This window comes from Paramisgurnus dabryanus, chromosome 24 (assembly GCF_030506205.2).
Source record: "Paramisgurnus dabryanus chromosome 24, PD_genome_1.1, whole genome shotgun sequence".
Lineage (NCBI taxonomy): Eukaryota > Metazoa > Chordata > Actinopteri > Cypriniformes > Cobitidae > Paramisgurnus > Paramisgurnus dabryanus.
The window spans coordinates 22,238,001-22,251,444 of NC_133360.1; the positions used below are offsets into that span (position 1 = coordinate 22,238,001).

A 13,444-nucleotide genomic window follows, 5' to 3' on the forward strand; every position below is an offset into this window, starting at 1 on the left:
ATTCTCGTCTTTGCACATATAAGACAAAGTAAAGATCTCTTGCTTTTTTCATCTGAAATGAAATGGTCAAGGTTATCATATGGGTCAGAAAAGGCAGGTCAGTGTTTTTAAGGGTCTCCACCGCTCCAGCTGGGCCTGTCTGTCTTATGCACACCTGGTCTTGATATTACAGATGGTTGAAAACAAAGAGTGTACAGAGAGTTTGAAGGAGGGTGAGGGGTGCTTTCATTTTCCTCAAAGCTACATTCTTCTACAGTAATTAACATCACAAGATGTCCGTCTGGACCAGAGCGCTCACGTCGTGTTCTAGGTTTTTTTTGGAGCATATCTGGTTATCTTCATTGACACCTTTGTGTTTTTTCTTTCTAGTGATCTACGCGCAGTCCTCCTCTTTACATTTCACCAGGATACCAAAATCCCAAGATGCCCTGCACGGGCGCAGCGCCATGCTGCGGTGCGAGGTGAGCGATCCTCAAGGCGTGGTCTACACGTGGATTCACAACAACGAGACCGTCACTAACACGGAGCGACGCTTTTTGGAAAAGGGAAATCTGAAATTCACAGCCATTGACAGAATACTAGACTCTGGAAACTTTCAATGCGTGGCCTTCAAAAACTCGACTGATGAAAAGAAACACACAAGTGCCGCCTCCTTCAACATCAAATGTAAGCATGTGGTTTTGTATTTTGGGGGACACTTATATAATCCAAAGTGGGGTTTTTTTTAGTACACTTAAGGGTTTATCATTATACGTGTTCCCTGAGAATTGAACCCCATGACCTTAAGAACCTAAACAAGTCAAACTATGCTGCTTTTTCGGTCATGAAAAACACATGTGAACCACTGGTCCTTCCTGAACAGCCCACTTTTGCAACTCCAGAAAGCTAAACAACGGCCGCATGAGAGAAAGTTATTTTGAGCCAGCGAGTGGCAGCCAGACAAAGCTCCCCTTTATGTTCAATGCCAAGATTAATTGCTTGAAATGCAGCGTCCGGCTGCTTGTCTCAGATAACAAGTAAGGTCAACTGTATAGTGAGGTCTGTTTTTGCGGCGGGTGACAAGCATGACCAGATGGTGTGAATGGGGGAGTTTGTTTTTGATAATGAGCGCAGAGGGTTTAGACAACACCTGATAATCAAACTTTTCTTTCTTACAGGGTTGGAAAGTGGCACAGTGAACCTGAAGAGTCCGGAATCAGAGGCGGAGATTCAGAGCTCCTCAGAAGTTGTACTAAGCTGCAATATAGATGGACATCCACGGTGAGCAATTCCTCCTAATTTTCCCAGAATTTCTCGCTCTTTATGAAACTTTATAACCGTGTCCTTTACTGCACAGGCCGACCAATCGCTGGTATAAAGATGGAACTTTACTAACAGAGAAGAACAGCAAAATAAACAACAAAGATCAAACTCTTACGCTATCGGACGTCAGTCCTGATGCTAACGGACTGTACCACTGCTGTGCCAAAAACGCTGCCGGACAAATGTGCAGTACAGATAACTTCACGCTTAATATTATAGGTATGTATGTGTGCTGTAATTTAGAGTAAATGTGTTACACACCTTATCACACTGTGTTTCTTAAATGAAAAGTAACATATGGGTTATTCTCACAAAATCCAGATTTAGAAGGTGTCCAGCATCTGAATTTTTTAAAAGCCCTTGAAGCCAATTTTTTGCACATACAAGATTAAGGTCTGAACTTACTATAACCATTATTTTTTTAGAGGATTTGAAAAATATTTCCGGTAGAATTATTTAAATTTTTTAGATTATCATTATCAAAAATTATCATTACCGCAACATGATATTATATTAAATATATGCATTTACAAACTCATATTTCGGTAATGGGAACTAAAAAATTTCAACTTTTATCTGGAGAGAAAAAATAAGACCTGCTTACCTGGTAGCCATCTTGAGTGTCACAGTCAATTATGTCCCTTCCAACAATTTTTTTTTTTAAATGTTAGTTCTTTGGACAAATTTATATTCCTTATTATTGTCTCTACATTTACCAATGATCACCAAATACCACATGTTTCTTTACTGTAAATGTTTATAGTGTAACATGCACTGAAGCTTTTTATTTTTTAGATTTTTTAATTATAAATATTTTCATGTCAAAGAACCCAAAATCAGTCGTGAACACGTTGCGGTAATGAACATTTTCCCCTTAAATGTGGAAAAAACAACAAAATTGGTTTGTATGATGTCATTTGAAATCATGTGCAAAATAGTACATGAAGAGATATTTGTAACTGTATGCTTCTTATTTTCATACTCTTACTTTACATTTACTTTTTTTATAAAAATAATTTCATGACACCTCAAAAGTCTGATTTCGCGAGAATCACTCATTCGTCTGTAATGGCATGAGGGTTATTTCTTTAAGGACTAGTACTTACTTTTTTAATCTGCCAATGAAAGTAATACATTGATTGTTCTCTCTCTCTCTCTTTACAGATAAGAGTTTCCCTCAGCCGGTAGTAAAGCCGGAGAGTTTAGTGGTCTTGAGGAATGAGGAAGCGCTCTTCCACTGTCAGTTCACAGCTGAACCACAACCCACTGTCGCATGGTACCACGAAAATGAGCTGGTGTCCAACAAAAGCCGGTAATGCACACTAATTCACCTTCAGGAGAAACCGACAGTATATATTAAACAATTCAAAGATGATGTATTCAAAAGTTAAAATATAAGCAAGCAATAAGGTACTCATGGCTGTTCTGAATAAGTCACAGCTGAAGGGTGTTGTTGTAATGCTGCGTTCACACCAGATGTGAAATGAAGAGTTAATGCAAAGACATGATAGACATCCTGCCGCACGATTCGCTTGAATTCAATACATTTTATTTATATAGTGCTTTTCACAATTGTTTAATTGTTTCAAAGCAGCTTCACATTAATAAATCCAGGAAAATCAATGAACAACATAAGCAGCAGAATACAGCGGCTAAGATTAAACCATACTAGCGAGCGTAGTAAAATTGTAACATATAGAAGAGGGTGCTAAGTTAAGCCAATGTCAGCTGGCTCCCCAGGTGCTGAAAAGCCCTTCTTGGAGAAAAACACTCCTGGCTTTTTTAGTCAGGAGGGAAAAAATTCCTAGGAAGGAAAAAACCTTGAGAGAAAGCCAGACATAGCTGATTCTATAAAGGATATACTATAATGATGCGGTGCGAATGACGTGGCCCAAGCATGATTCGCACTAATCGCGCAATTAAAAAAACTGAACTTTGGCGGATATTCACGCCACGTTAGCCAATCAGTCGCTTCCTCTAGTATTGTGACGTGATTACGATGTGGGCAGAAATATAAAATGACAATGAAGGACAAAATCATTGTCGCTGTATGTGGACACCCGGAGCTGTAGGACACATCTTCGTACATTTATAGAAACAGGAATTAAAAGGATCTTGCTTGGCAGAAAGTGAGTAATGAGGTCGTATAATAAATAAAGAGTTACATTACCCATAATCCTGATGAGAAACCCACCTATCAGAAAAACATCATAGCTCTTTAACATAAAGGAGCGCCACCTGGTGGAAAATAGCGGTGTTGCGGAAAGCCTGAAATACTCGTCACTGGCAGAGAAGCATTTCTCTTAATTGACGAGAAAACTCGTCAATGGCGGCGAAAGAGTTAATGGTACCATTCATTTGTATTCAATTTTACATTTAGATGAGTAGTTCATTCAGTAATGCTTAGATGCAAAAGTCATTTTTTCTGTATTTTCTGATTTTCAAACCCTTGTATTTGCTTGAAACGCACGTTACCGTTTAATGTTTGAGCTAGCTAAAGAGAAGATGAACAGGATTGAGACTGTCAGATCTCATGATTTTATTCATCATTATAATGTGTGGATGTTTTTGTCTAACTTTCTCTCTTTTTCCTTCTACAGTGTCTTTATTCTGAACAATGGCTCACTTCTTATCACTCAGGTAAAGCAGCGAAGCACAGGCCTTTATAAATGTGTTGCTGAGGGACCCAGCGGAACAACGGTCTCTCTAGAAGCTTCATTGGTGTTAGCAGGTAACCAAGAGCTAAAAACTATTAAAATCCTACTGTATACAGCACTTGTTTTTTATTTCTTTTTGTAATGGTTTTCGTTCCCATCCTTTTCTCTCAGAAATTGAAGACATGATACCCAAACAGTCTAAAGTGTTTAAGGAAGGCGATTATGAGCGGGTCACGTGCCGGCCACCTCGTGGTCGTCCGGATCCTGAGGTTTGGTGGGAACGTGCGGGGCAGAAAGTCTCATCTGAGGGTCGGGTCTACCAGATCGGCCTGGACCTGGTTTTTAGCCATGTTCTTGGTGAAGACTCAGGAACTTACACGTGTTTTGCACAAAACAAGGCGGGCCAGAAGAAACAAGAGCTGACTGTCACTGTGGCCTGTGAGTTTTACGGCACAAACATGACACTTGCACAAACACAGCTGCCAGTCTCAGGAGACGATAGCTATAATAACACTTTTAACTAACCTTGACAAACATGCGCAGCTCTGTAGTCTTCAGACTGTTTGTCCATCATGACAGCAGTTAACTTGGAAGAAAGAAGATGACGACCTGTAGAAAATTGTTTCGGTGCTAAAAATGTTACAGTCCACACATTTTTCTTCATTATGTCCAGTATTATGTGATGAATTGATGTCATGTGATGGCATGTGACCTTAAAGGGATAGTTCACCCAAAAATGAAAATAATGTCATTAATGACTCACCCTCATGTCGTTCCAAACTCGTAAGACCTCCGTTCATCTTCAGAAAAAAGTTTAAGATGTTTTAGATTTAGTCCGAGAGCTTGTTGACCCTTCGTTGAAAATCTATGTACAGTATACTGTCCATGTCCAGAAAGGTAATAAAAACATCATCAAAGTAGTCCATGTGACATCAGTGGGTCAGTTAGAATGTGTTGAAGCATCGAAAATACATTTTGGTCCAAAAATAACAAAAATTACGACTTTATTCAGCATTGTCTTCTCTTCCGCGTCTGTTGTGAAGCGCATGCGCGAGACTAAAGTCACGTGACTGCAGTGACGCGGATGACGTGTTATCCTCAGATATGTTTGCGAAGGTTTTTTTTCAAACTTACAGCGTGCGTCTCCCTCAGACTGTAAACAAAGCCAGGGCACACAAAAAACAAAAAACAATTTCAACTGGGGCGCACCAGATAACACGTCAGCCGCGTCGTAGCTCATCTGCGTCACTGCAGTCACGTGACTTTAGTCTCATGCATGTGCTTCAAAACAGAATCTGAAGAGAAGACAATGTGTGTACTGTGTATAATAATTATGTATATATAAATACACACACATACATGTATAATTTTAGAAAAAAATTATTTATAATATAAATTATATATAAATATAAACATGAATATACACATACAGATGTTTCTTAATTATAAACGCATGAGGTGCGTGCGAGGTGCGTGTGTGTGTATTTTTACATAATTATTCTACACAGTACACCCACATATATTATGTAAACCAAAACCTTTATTCTTCAAATGATTATTCGTGACTAATCGTGAGGCAGCCCTATTTTGAATAAAGCATTAGACTCATACAAAACATCTGCTTTGTGTCTGTTTGTGTGTTTTTGTAGCAAAGCCGGAGTGGATTGAGAAACCGGTGGACAGTCAGCTTGAAGAGGGGCGCGCTGGTTATCTGCACTGCCACACTCGAGCCACACCCGAACCTGAGGTCACATGGTACCGAAATTCCATGCCAATCAATGCAGAGGTGAGAATAGAACAGTGATGTCAGCCTGAAATTATGTGTGTAATACAATCTTCATATCCTGAGGGTAAAGGGTGTCCTTTTGATGTGACACATCCTATAGTTCTGCTGAGAGAATATGATCTTGTGCCACACCACACACAATCCCTCATGTAATGCATCCGTCCTTTATTTAAAAAAAGCGTTTTTAAGCCTTTTTGGTACGTGACCCATTTTGTAGGAATTCAATATTACCCACACACCCATATACATAGCAAAATTTATTTGTGACATACAAAATCAAAGAAAACACAATAATATTTTAAACTGTCAAGTAGAATTTTGATAGGGATGCAATGATGGCAATGCAATGGATTGCACCTTTAACCAATTTACTATTTTCAACATTTTGTTCTTCACTTTGTTGGCTGTGAAGGGCTCGGCTTGTGTGTTTTGCTGCTTGTCAAAGTCAGGCATGCTTATAATCTTTACAGTTTAATCCAAACCTGGATGCTTTGCACAGCTCAGCGACTTCTGTGTATTTATCTGTTACAGCAAACCAGTGCAGACCTGTCACTGACTTCACATCATATTTCACATTTCTTTATTGTCTGCAGATTAAAGTTTTGCTTGTGTTTGTTAAAGGACGCCCGGTTTAAGCTTTTCTCCAATGGAACCCTGCGCATTAATAATGTGGAGGTTTATGACGGACATATGTACAGATGTGAGAGCAAAAATCAAGCAGGATGGATTGCCGCTTTTGCACGAGTCTTTGTACTGGGTGAGCAACTCTTCAATCATTAACCTTATAGCTTACTTCAAACATGAACCTCTTAGTATAAAAGTGAAACTGTACTGAAACTGAAACATTTTGTTTTGCCGTTTCAGAGCGTCTGAAGTTCACACCGACACCTCAGCCGTACCAGTGTGTGGAGCTCGATAAAGAAGGACATCTGCAGTGTTCAGCTAAGGGTCGACAGACTCCCACCATACGCTGGATCAGAACAGGTCTGTAGAGAAATGCAGACCATATTTAAAATTAACTTAATAGAAGATATTTCAATGTCCTGCAGTAAGTGTTAAAAATTGTCTGTCGCCCTCTACAGACGGCAGTAATTTCACAGCAAGCGTGGAGCAGCAGGGCGGCACGCTTAACTTCACAACAGCGACACGGGCAGATGCGGGAAACTACACCTGCATCGCCTCCAATAAACAGCAAGGAGAAATCAGAGCTGTCGTTCAGCTTACCGTTGCAGGTACAGATAAAGGTTTTAGATCAGGGGTGGACATTCCTGGTCCTGGAGGGCCACTGTCCAGTGGCCCTCCAGGACCAGGAATGCCCACCCCTGTTTTAGATGGTACAAAGCATTTCATACAGCTCTTGTGAATCCTTTTTCCGTGTTCCCGTTTAGTTTATGTGGTGTTCGTACTCAAGCCGGAGAATACCACAGTGTATCAGGGCCACACCGCTGTACTTCACTGCCAGGCCACTGGAGATCCTCTCCCTTTTATCCAGTGGAAGAAAAAAGACAAATTTCTGGAGGCAGGCAGGAGCAGGTAAAGTCAAATGAACGCACTGTAATCTTAAAAATGAAGTGTTCAGTTCTCACATCTGGGTTTATTTATTTAAGGTTTCAGAAGATGCCCAATGGCTCTCTGGTCATTCATGATGTCAGCATGGAGGACACAGGAAAGTACACGTGCATCGCAGGAAACAGCTGTAACATCGCGCACACATCAGCTGAGCTCTATGTCGTGGGTCAGTTGGTCGTTCAGTTGTAATCTGATTATGTGTTGTTTATCACAGACCCGTTGAATTTTACAGTAATTCAAGAGAGTCTCAGGGTTTCTCCTGACAGATAGGAGCTCTTTATTCCTGTTAGTCAACATGAAATCATGATGTGAAGTGGTCTAAAGATGTTTTAAGCTTTTGTCAGTCCTTCCAGAAAAATGCGGGCAAAAATACTTGATCTTGCGGCACGTTTTCTTATATATATTTCTTTCACTGTTTTTACTAAAAATCATAAAATAAAAATCAAATAAGGAGTTATTTTGTGATTGTTGCCGGCAAAAATCCTTGATCTCGCGTCACGTTTTCTTAAAAAATGAGATGGAATATGTAGAATATTTATGTAATTTTATGCAATAAAATTGTGGGAACTGGCAAAACTACAGTAACTTGCAAAAACTGCGGTTGGGGTTTGCAGCTTTTCAATGACTTTCAAGTCACGTAATTACATCACTTCAAGGGATAGTTCAGCCAAAAATGATATTAAACCCATGATTTACTCAACCCCAAGCTGTCCTAGTTGCATATGTCCATCGTTTTTCAGACAAACACATTTTCGGATATTTTAGAAAATGTTTTAGATCTTTCAGTTGATTAAATGTAATGTTACAGGGTCCACGACCTTCAAGTCCAAAAAAAGTGCGTCCATCCTTCACAAAATAAATCCAAACGGCTCCAGGATGATAAACAAAGGTCTTCTGAGGGTAATCCGCGCAGTGTTGTTGTAGAAATATCCATATTTAAAACTTTAATAACGAAAATAAATACCTTCCGGTAGCGCCGCCATCTTAGTCGCATCCTGGAGCCGTTTGGATTTAATTTGTGAAGGTTGGACGCACTTTTTTGGATTTGAAGGTCGTGGACTATGGGTGGACCCCGTAACATTACATTAAATCAACTGAAAGATCTAAAACATTTTATAAAATATCCGAAAATGTGTTTGTCTGAAAAACGATGGACATATGCAACTCGGACAGCTTGGGGGTGAGTAAATAGTGGGTTTAATATCATTTTTGGCCGAACTATCTCTTTCATAACGTTCCCATATCAACAGGGGACATGGCTGTGCTTGTGTGAAGTAAATGCGAAATTTTTCAACTTTATGCAGTCCCTCCAGAAAAACGCAATTATGCGATCGCATGATTCAATGCATAATCAGCCAAATTCCGTATATGTATGGGGGGCCGTATTTTTTAATTACGCCACATTTTTGGCGCGTAAATTGCAAATTTCATGATTTCATAATCCTTGCATTTTCCTAGCAAAAAGTCATGTATATCTTAGCAGATATATATGATGAAAAAAGTTGATAAATGTTGCATTTACTTTACACATGCGCCGCCATGTCCTCTGTTGTCATGGGAATGTTAGGAAGGTACGTAATTACGCGAAGTGAACATCAATCAAAAGCTGCAACCAGTTTTTGCAAGTTCCTGCAGTTTCATTGCATAAAATTATATATTTATAAATATCCTGCATATTGCATTGCATTTTTTATGAATATGCTAAATATATATGCAATTTTATGCGACGAAACTGCGGGTTCCCAGCTTTTAAATGATGTTCACGTCGCGTAATTACGTCACTTCATAACGTTCCCATAGCAACAGGGGACAATGCATAATCAGCCAAAGTCCGCATATTTATGCAGGGGCTGCATTTTTTAAATACGCCACATACATTGCAGATTTCGGCTCGCAAAATATGTGGGGCTTGCATGATTTCATAATCCCGGCATTTTCGTAGCAAAAACTCACATATATCTTAGCAGAAAGTTGAAAAATGTTGCATTTACTTTACACATGCACAGCCATGTCCCCTGTTGTCATGGGAATGTTAGGAAGTGAACATCAATGAAAAGCTGCAAAAGCTGCTAAACATTTTTATGCAATTTCATTGCATAATATTGCATAAATATCCCGCATATTACATCGCATTTTTTAAGAAAACGTGCCGCAAGATCAAGGATTTTTACCCGCAACAATCACAAAAAACTCTGCGTTTTTTGGAAGGACTGTTTATGCTAAGATATATGTGATGTTTTGCTACGAAAATGTGGGGGTTATAAAATCATGCAAGCCCTGCATATTTTGTGCGCGGAAATCTGCAATTTATGCGCCGAAAGTGCGGCGTATTAGAAAAAATGCGGCCCCCGCATAAATATGCTGACTTTGGTTGATTATGCATTGAATCATGCAATCGCAGACTCATGTTTTTCTGGAGGGAATGAAAATAATAAACAGGCTTGTTTTGTGCTATCATGCCAATTCAAACTGACAGTCAAAAACTGAAAGAGATTTACCTGTAACCCTGTTTGTCCGCAGAAAAGCCGATTCAACACTCATTGGCAGAAGAAGAAAAGACTCCTTATAAAATGATTCAGACTATCGGGCTGTCGGTGGGGGCGGCAGTCGCTTACATCATCATCGTGTTGGGTCTCATGTTTTACTGCAAACAGAGACGTAATTCTAAAAGACTTCACAAAGGACAGGACGGAGATGAGCGGGAGGTGGAGTGCCTGAACGGTGTGTTGACTTTTCATTAACCCCAGTGATTTAGAGATGCATGAATCTAACGTCATTTTTTGATCACAGGCGACGTACAACAGAATGGTCACACTACAGCAGAGATTCAGGAGGAGGTGGCACTCACCAACATGGCCGGCAACAACAAACGACACAGCAGCCAGGACAAGTTACATTTCCCTCGAAATAACCTACACACCATCACCACGCTGGGTAATAACCACAGAACATAAAACTGAGTAAACAAGATCATGTTTGTGTGTTACATTTGATAAGTGTTGTGTATGGTGGTGCAGGTAAAGGAGAGTTTGGTGAAATCCTGTTGGCTAAATTGAAGGCCGGCGAAGATGAGGAGGAGACGGTGGTGCTGGTGAAGAGTCTGCAGACGCGCGATGAACAGATCCAGGCTGAATTTCGACGTGAATGTGACATGTTTGCTAAGCTCAGTCACGTAAACGTCGCTCGACTGCTGGGCGTGTGCAGAGAAACGGAGCCGCACTACATGATCCTCGAGTACACTGACATGGTAATACCATACTTTTCTTGTTCTCACTGTACAACCAATCAGAATAGAGATGTCAAGTGTTTAATGTATTCATCGTCTTAAAGGGTTCATTTGTTGAACATAATACATGCTGTTATCTCATTTTTGACAAAGGTGGCATTTAGTGGCATTTGCATCTGATCTTCTCATATGTTTATAGTGAATATGATGAACACACTGAGCTGCTTTAAACTCAAAGTATTTAAAGCAGTCTGTAATTTCCAGGGTGATTTGAAGCAGTACCTAAGAGTGTCGAAGAGCAAAGACGACAAAGTCAAAGTTCAACCTCTCAGTACCAAACAAAAGGTAAATAATCACCGTCTGCATTCACACACTCTGATTCATAAACACAGACACGCATACTTAAGGAACCTGCAGGTAGCGCACACCGGACAAACAAATTCAGTAACGATTTGGGACAAATATTATGTTATTTAAAGGGAAACTCCACTTTTTTTGAAAATATGCTCATTTTCCAGCTCCCCTAGATTTAAACATTTAATTTTTACCGTTTTGGAATCCATTCAGCCGATCTCCGGGTCTGCCGGTACCACTTTTAGCATAGCTTAGCATAATCCATTGAATCGGATTAGACCATTAGCATCGCGCAAAAAAATAACCCAAGAGTTTCGATATTTTTGATTATTTTTGAAACAGGGGACTATTTTTGGCTACTAAAACTCAAGTTTTAAATAGGAAAAATATCAAAACTCTTTATTATTCGTTTTTTTGCGCAATGCTAATGGTCCAATCAGATTTAATAGATTATGCTAAGCTATGCTAAAAGTGGTACCGCCAGACCCGGAGATCAGTTGAATGGATTCCAAAACGGTAAAAATATGAGTGGTGTCCCTTTAATGTGAGTGGTGTGGCAGTGATTTAAACACCGTCCAGAGTCGCAGCGGACAGACGCCACCAAATGTGTTCGATTTTTACACATACACTCTCACACACAGGCACGCATAAGCATGGACATTCACTTGTTCTCTCTGTCTCGCTCTCTTTGCAGGTGTCTATATGTCTTCAGATTGCCCGAGGGATGGAGCACCTGTCCAACCAGCGATTCGTCCACAAAGACCTGGCGGCACGTAACTGTCTGATCTCATCTAAACGTCAAGTGAAGGTGTCTGCTCTGGGCCTCAGTAAAGACGTCTATAATAGGTATCATTACAGCAATCTCAACACGAGCCGTTAGTCACGACAGAAGTGTATATGCTAGCATTTAGCCTAGCCCCATTCATTCCTTAGGATCCAAACAGGGATGAATTTAGAAGCCATCAAACATTTTCTTTTTTTTATCTATTTAAAGACTGTTATATGAGTAGTTACATGAGTAAGTATGGTGGCAAAAAACAAAACGTGGTGATTTTTAAGCAGATAAAAAATAATAAAAGTGGTTCCCAACCTGGTGGGGTTTCAGATATGCTTCGAGGTCAACTACAAATGCATAAAATGTTCCATTAATCATTTTATATAGAGCACATTTTTTTATCATAGGCTTACAATGGCAAGATTAGGTACACAAAATATTCTATTATGTAAAATAATCACCTTCGTAACGGCAAAATCTAAAGGAAAGATGGATGTAGGGGATTGATGGGGCTCAAGGAAAATGTTGGGAAAAATGCTTGTGAGAGAGTGATTCTATATTTAGTAATTGTCTATTTTACTTACAGTGAGTATTATCATTATCGTCAATCTTGGATTCCTCTGCGCTGGCTCCCGTCTGAAGCTGTCTGTGAAGATGATTTCTCCACTAAAACAGACGTCTGGTCTTTTGGAGTGCTCATGTGGGAGGTGTTCAACTTTGGAGAAATGCCGTATGCTGAACTCACTGATGACAAAGTCCTAGAAGGTACGAAATGATCATTTAGTGCCAGTTCACTTCGATATCTATGACCGTAATCAACAAATACCCTGTAGCTCCTGGTTTTGATTTGTTCCTAAATGTTTGAATTTGTGTGTTTGTTTAGGTCTGCAGGAAGGAAAGCTGAAGCCGTCTCCCCCGCAAGGTTGTCCATCTCGAGTGTTTAAACTTATGGTGCGATGCTGGGCTGCCAGCCCTAAAGACAGACTGTCTTTCAGTGACATCGTCACGGCCCTCGGCGATCTGCCCTCTGAAAGCAAAGTGTGAAAGAGTTAACAGAGCCATGATAACATAAGGCGGAACACCCTCAAGTGTCGTGACTCGAAGACAAAAAGACTTATTTTTTAACCCCTTTTTTTCTTTTATATATTTGTTTAATACAGTTTTAGGAGATTATTTTTTAAAAAATTAGAAGGGTGAAAGATTGGGGTTTGTACAAATAGTTACCCCGTCACATAGGTTCAATTTGACTTTATAAGTTCAAGTGCGTTTGTAATATCAAGCCATGCGCTAAGCAGTTTTTATTTCAGAAGGATTGTCTCGGGAACCTCTTAATTTGTTTAAAAGGTCCTGTTTTCAATGTACAGAAAAGGTACTGTTTATATGACATTTTATAATGTCTATGTTTTATAAGCCTTTTTATATATATATAATTCAGAAGTACTCGTACACAGTTGCGATAAAGCTTATAAAATGACGTTGTCGAAAATTTCAAGTGCCTGTAAAATGAAGGATGTCTTGATTTTAGTATGCTGTATGTTACGACTTGAATGTTTTTTTTTTTATACATTTACAGTGTTTTATTGCTTACTAAGTGTTTAAGATTGCAATTGCTATCCACACGTTACAAATCAGTTTATATACCAATTCTGAAGTATTCTTATTGTGAACAAAAGCTTCTGTTGCATATTTTGCTGTCGCAATAAAATCTCACTTTTGACAAAATCTGTTTCATTTTTTGCTCTTTTAAAGGAAAACACCACCCTCTTTCAATATTT

At 39.5% G+C, this 13,444-nt stretch overlaps 1 protein-coding gene across 1 annotated transcript in view; it reads left to right on the top strand.

Moving 5' to 3' along the window:
- The window catches only part of ptk7a (protein tyrosine kinase 7a), a 38,883-nt gene extending 25,492 nt beyond the window's left edge, over nucleotides 1-13,391 (top strand). The window contains exons 2-20 of the mRNA XM_065259469.1: nucleotides 370-666; nucleotides 1,158-1,260; nucleotides 1,337-1,521; nucleotides 2,467-2,614; nucleotides 3,903-4,033; nucleotides 4,131-4,397; nucleotides 5,609-5,745; nucleotides 6,367-6,502; nucleotides 6,610-6,729; nucleotides 6,828-6,977; nucleotides 7,134-7,278; nucleotides 7,353-7,480; nucleotides 9,835-10,035; nucleotides 10,105-10,248; nucleotides 10,332-10,561; nucleotides 10,805-10,885; nucleotides 11,589-11,740; nucleotides 12,256-12,434; nucleotides 12,553-13,391. Of these exons, the coding sequence (XP_065115541.1) occupies nucleotides 370-666; nucleotides 1,158-1,260; nucleotides 1,337-1,521; nucleotides 2,467-2,614; nucleotides 3,903-4,033; nucleotides 4,131-4,397; nucleotides 5,609-5,745; nucleotides 6,367-6,502; nucleotides 6,610-6,729; nucleotides 6,828-6,977; nucleotides 7,134-7,278; nucleotides 7,353-7,480; nucleotides 9,835-10,035; nucleotides 10,105-10,248; nucleotides 10,332-10,561; nucleotides 10,805-10,885; nucleotides 11,589-11,740; nucleotides 12,256-12,434; nucleotides 12,553-12,713 (3,095 nt within the window). The 3' untranslated portion in view covers nucleotides 12,714-13,391. The remainder of the gene's footprint in view (nucleotides 1-369; nucleotides 667-1,157; nucleotides 1,261-1,336; nucleotides 1,522-2,466; nucleotides 2,615-3,902; nucleotides 4,034-4,130; nucleotides 4,398-5,608; nucleotides 5,746-6,366; nucleotides 6,503-6,609; nucleotides 6,730-6,827; nucleotides 6,978-7,133; nucleotides 7,279-7,352; nucleotides 7,481-9,834; nucleotides 10,036-10,104; nucleotides 10,249-10,331; nucleotides 10,562-10,804; nucleotides 10,886-11,588; nucleotides 11,741-12,255; nucleotides 12,435-12,552) is intronic.
- Nucleotides 13,392-13,444: the final 53 nt, after the last annotated feature.